This window comes from Gymnoscopelus braueri (assembly GCF_963280865.1).
Source record: "Gymnoscopelus braueri genome assembly, chromosome: 3".
NCBI classification, from domain to species: domain Eukaryota; kingdom Metazoa; phylum Chordata; class Actinopteri; order Myctophiformes; family Myctophidae; genus Gymnoscopelus; species Gymnoscopelus braueri.
Genome location: NC_137612.1, coordinates 45,192,627 through 45,197,917, shown reverse-complemented (window position 1 = coordinate 45,197,917; position 5,291 = coordinate 45,192,627). Strand labels below are relative to the sequence as shown.

The window sequence follows — 5,291 nt, the reverse complement described above, 5'->3', positions numbered from 1 at the left end:
ATAAACCCTCCCATTCCTGGATCTTCAATCCCCACCCTCACACTACCACCACCACCATCATCATGTTCATGTGAAGTGCTCCTTAGGCAGGAAAGTACTAGATAAACAGGAATTACCAGGTCTTCTCCCACATCCCGCAGATTGTTAATGTCGTTTTGTTTTGTTGTTAACCCCCCTCCAGTGGGGTAATAAGGACTGTTTCCCTGCCTCCTCATCCCAGCCTGACACACCCAGGGGCAGTGACAACTTCTTGCTGAAGTGAACCTGCCCTTAAAGGCTGAAATGAGCTTCAGCATCTTTCAATCCACAACCTTGACTTTGACCCGGATGGTTAATGTTGTAAAACAGTGATTCTCATCATTTAGAATTTCAAGGACACCCCCCCCCCCTCCATCTGTGGGACCCCAATCTACAATGGAAAATTCTCTGAGAGCGTAAAATACACTCTCTGAGTTATAGACCTGTCGAACCCAGTGATGTAAAATGATGTTTTGTCCCCCCCCTCCCTCCCATTGATCATTGATTAAACACCATTTATGGGCTTTTCCTGTTTGGTTCTACAACCAAATATCAAGACTCGTTTACCATTGGCTAGGAATGAGGAAGCAGCTGTGGGGGGGGGGGGGGGGCATCAAGTCGACAACGGGGGCGCGGAAACGCTCACACCTGCTGAGGCTTGTGGGATTTCTCCTTCGTGTTCCGGGCGTTCCTGTTGGCCACGCTTCCTGGAGTGGGCGGGGCTTGCTGCTGCTGCTGAGAGGGGGGCAGCGGCCGGAGCAGGCCGTGTATCAGCGAGGAGGACGGGGGTGGCGCCTGCGAAGGCGGGGGGACAGTCCGATGGGTGTGGTCGTGGTCGAGGTGGGGGTGGGGCAGGGACGTGGGGTGGTAGTAGTGTCCGATCACCTCGCTGTAGGCCGGGGGAGCTCCCTCTACTCCGGAGCCTTGCTTCTGCTGCCTGGACAAGGCCTCCTGGCCCTCGAACACGCTGATGCCTGCGTGGACGCTGGGGGGAGGAGCCTGCAGGCTGGGAGCACAACAAACAAGGAGGTGTCACGCTGCGTTCACAGTGGCAGCTACGAAGCTACAGGCTACCATTCATTTTCAATGGAAGCCAGCGACATGAAGATACAAAGCGATTCCCAACGTTTGTAGTTGCTACAAAATCTACCAAACTACTGTCCAACTTCAGTTGGCTACAACTGCAGATACAAAGCGACCAAGTTTTGTTTCACCATTTTCACTCACCTTTCTCTCCTCACATAATTCCTGCTGCATATTCTATATTCAAAGATTTGCTAAAATGTTCAAGATTTTGCTAAAATAGCCAAAGCATAAAACAATGGTTTAAGTGGTTACACAGATGCGTTCCCGGTTTAAACGGGTTAAATAATGAACCGACAACGTCAGTATAGCTGAAGCTTCATTACCTGGCCTGCAGACAGGAAGTGGACGCGGAGGAATTCGGGTCGAGGAGGTGCGAGTCGTACACGGTCCGGTTGGGCGGCGCTCGCACAGACTCCCTGTTCAGCTCCAGCTGCTGCTCGGGGTCCCTGAGCTGCAGGGTGCAGGGGCCCTGGTACGGCGGGGGCTCCTCGCCGTCCGACAGTGAGATTGTGGGGGGCAGGTCGATCAGGCTCTGGGGCAGGTAGGGGTAGGTGGGCTGGAAGCGGCTGGGGGGGTAGGTGGTGGTGGGCTGGAAGCGCTGCTGCTGGTGAAGGTGATTGTGGTGGGGGTGGTGGTGGTGGTGGTGGGGGTGAGTGTGGGGGTCTCGCTGGAGGTAGGAAGGCGGGACCCCTCGGTCCGGAGGACGAGGGGTGTACACCTGGTGCTGGTTGTGGAAGAGAGGGATGGAGAGAGGAGGAGAAAAGGATAAGAGAGATGGATAGAAAGATGATGCAGGGATGAGAGAAGGATAGAGGGGTGGAGAGAAAAGGCCAGAGGAATGGAGAGAGTGGGATAGAGAGATGGAGAGAGAAGGACAAAGGGATGAGAGAGAAGGGTGGAAGGATAGAGGTATATTTACGACAATGTACAAAATACAAAAATAGCAAATCGACCAGGCATGAATCCAGAAACAAACAATCCATCAAATTTATAGTACACTGAACATACATTTCACACAAGTGCACACCGTGTATTACACATTAAAGACAGAAGTTAAATGATTTAAAGTGCGTATAGTTCTAGAAGATAACTAACCTCATTCAGCCCACTTGCTGTTGCTGGACCCTCAGAAGACCACAGACTGCCCTCCTGAGAGAGAGAGAGAGAGAGAGAGAGAGAGAGAGAGAGAGAGAGAGAGAGAGAGAGAGAGAGAGAGAGAGAGAGAGATTAAGATATAAGAAGATCACATTCATGAGTCTATTTTGCATGTTGTGGAAGTGTCATTCATCAGTTGACCAGCAGAGAACGCCACATTGCCTAGCTAACTAACTTCACATATGATACAGTAAGAGTTTGACTTCACACACAGTCAGCAGCACAAGCTTGCGATATCTTTCAACACACTTTTGTGTCCCACACACCTGGTTGAGACCTGAAAAGAGCCTATCGGCAAGATCAGCAAAGTCAGGCTTAACTATTTTCTTTATTCTTATGAATGGAAAAGAATATCCATCCTCCAGGTAAACCCTTCAAAGATATCAGCTGTCCTGTCTCATAACATGTTCAAGTATTAGCAGTCAGCTTTTGCTTTACTAAAATAGGGAAGGTGTCCAACCGGAATGGAACGTTGGGACGTTGGCATTACGTGTCTGATAGGTCAGCTACTATAGAGCGCTTCCTGTCTATTACATTTAGACATCAATACACAGACAGAAACAGCAGCCTGTGATGTGAATTATATTATATAAAAAGTGTGTGTGTGCGTGCGTGTGTGCGTGCGGGTTTATAGTGTGATTACACAGATGAGTAATTTCTTCGGAAGACGAGTCATAGAACACAGGTGACGCTTCTAGACGCCCCAGGTGCAATTCAATCTCTCTCTGTGTGTGTGTGTGTGTGTGTGTGTGTGTGTGTGTGTGTGTGTGTGTGTGTGTGTGTGTGTGTGTGTGTGTGTGTGTGTGTGTGTGTGTGTGTGTGTGTGTGTGTGTGTGTGTGTGTTTGTGTGTGTGTGTGTGTGTGTGTGTGCGCGCGTGCACCCGCGAGTACGTGTGTGTGTGTGTGTGTGTGTGTGTGTGTGTGTGTCTGTTTGTCAGGAGTGTCTGATTGCCGTTGTTACGGTGTACAAACTTCCAACTTCTTATGAAATGTGTTTGTTGTTATTCTAGTGTCTTACTGAATGTTCCAGTTCAGTGATTCTTAGTAGGGGTCTCCCGATTTTCCTAATCCACGATTCGATTTGACTTTCGATTTTAAGGTCACGATTCCATTTGATTGCTCGTTGCATGCACGATTAACAGAAAGAAAAATCACGAGAATTTGATTCACTGAATTGAACGTCAATTTAGGTTCGATTTCGATTTGTATAGAAAATTGTGGCACCCTTTATGTTTTAGTTCTAAACCTCCTTTATTGTACAAGGCAAATGTACACCACTGCAAATGGGATTAAGGTTAACAGGGAAATGAATGAGGAATTCTCCTTACAATGATAACATAACATATGTTAAGTCTTTTCTATCACTATCTCAACAACACCAACCTGTTTATGAAATGTAAATTCCTGAGTTTGTATTTGATGACATTTGCTTCTTCTTAGGCACACACACACACACACACACACACACACACACACACACACACACACACACACACACACACACACACACACACACACACACACGCAAGCTGTAAAATGCAGAATTCTCAGGCACTGTGGACAGACAGGTGAACTTACATTGGCCAATGGCAGGTGTCTCCTGCGTGCGTGGACGTGTCTGGAGAGCAGCGAGCGTGCTGATAGGCGATAGTGGTTGAGCAGACAGGTGATGACCACCACCATGACCAGCATTACCAGTACTATGACCAGGATCTGAACAAACTCCAACTGGGCTGTGAGAGAGAGAGAGAGAGGAAGAGAGGACATTTATTTCACATGTTTTTAAAGTTGGGACAATTGGAAAGGTAAATTAACAAAAATAAAATAAAATAGAATGTTATTATACAAATGTTATGCCATTTCACAACAGGGGGGCACAACCAGAGGCTATGGCTATGTGGGGTCCTTGCCATGGAATCCCATGAAATAATATTGGCTATTATATAAAAATAAGAAGAAGGAAAGTGGAAATAGTGGCAATCCAAAGAATGAAAATGCAAGACTTTAGATCAGAAGCACTTTCTTTTTCTCTTTGTATTTTCTGCTACATGAGGCAGCTAACGTATTCATCAGAGCAGAGGTGCATTATGATTCTTTGAAGTGGTGCTATTTTTCACTTCTTGGTGGTGTTTTCTACTCAGCATTGACTAGCTGAGCACCCGCACAGCAAAATACAACCAGAGGAAGCACACTGACATTTCTCTACATTTCAAAATAAATTATACTCAGTAGAAGAGAAATAACACAACCCCTTTTCTACCATCCGTCTCTCCTATATTGTCTCCCTGTCAGCTCTCCCACTGTCTGTCTCTCCTACACTGTCTCCCTCTCAGCTTTCCTACTGTCTGTGTCTCCAACACTGTCTGACTCTAACGCTTTCCTATAGTCTGTCTCTCCAACACTGTCTGACTCTAAAGTTTTCCTACTGTCTGTCTCTCCTACACTGTCTCAATGTCAGTTTTCCTGCTGTCTCTCTCAATAAAAGCAAAATAAAGGAAACGCAAGCATCTCTGTACAGAAACATAGGACAGAAACATGTGGTAATTACGAAACATTAAATCCTGGTTGAATTGTCAGAGATCCAAGTTCAGACATCAATACGATTATGACATATGGCATAAACAACCTCTTGAACACAATGCAACTCAGCAATGGGACCTCTCAAGTGCTTTACCAAAGTACCCACCCTATTCTGGGCATCTCATGATAATAGGTGAACGTTCAGCAAGACTAGCAGATCTAAGAAACTCAGAAGCAAAATATTGTAAACTTGTAGATGATCTATTTTTGGCAACCTTGGGGGTCACCGATCAATTAAGTATAGGGTTTGAGGGATTAACTACTTTCAACCTGGCGTCCCTACATTTTAAAATATTTTCAGAGATTTTAAAAATGTAAAGCCGCCGTGCAAAAGTATAAAATAGGGCTTAAGTGGTTAAATTAATATATTGTTCAATTATAGTCAAGTAAGTAGGCAAAATGGGACACAAAACACAAACTTATAGTTTAAATGAGCGAAAGACATTCACTCT

At 45.9% G+C, this 5,291-nt stretch overlaps 1 protein-coding gene across 1 annotated transcript; it reads right to left on the bottom strand.

Annotated features, from left to right (window-relative positions):
• Positions 1 to 477: 477 nt before the first annotated feature.
• Positions 478 to 3,990, bottom strand: pmepa1 (prostate transmembrane protein, androgen induced 1). Its single transcript, XM_080421268.1, has 4 exons — positions 3,838 to 3,990; positions 2,200 to 2,253; positions 1,428 to 1,828; positions 478 to 1,024 (listed from the first exon to the last, which is right to left on the bottom strand). The coding sequence occupies exons 1-4, from the start codon at positions 3,949 to 3,951 to the stop codon at positions 661 to 663; spliced, it is 933 nt and encodes a 310-aa protein (XP_080277394.1). The 5' UTR covers positions 3,952 to 3,990; the 3' UTR covers positions 478 to 660.
• Between the last annotated feature and the right edge of the window lie 1,301 nt (positions 3,991 to 5,291).

Excerpts from the sequence above, each read along its gene's own strand:
- pmepa1 (XM_080421268.1), bottom strand. The coding sequence starts at position 3,951 with ATGCTGGTCATGGTGGTGGTCATCACCTGTCTGCTCAACCACTATCGC. Across the intron at positions 2,254-3,837 it reads GACACCTGCCATTGGCCAAT|GAGGGCAGTCTGTGGTCTTC; the intron begins GTAAGTTCACCT and ends TCTCTCTCTCAG. Across the intron at positions 1,025-1,427 it reads ACTTCCTGTCTGCAGGCCAG|CCTGCAGGCTCCTCCCCCCA; the intron begins GTAATGAAGCTT and ends TTGTGCTCCCAG.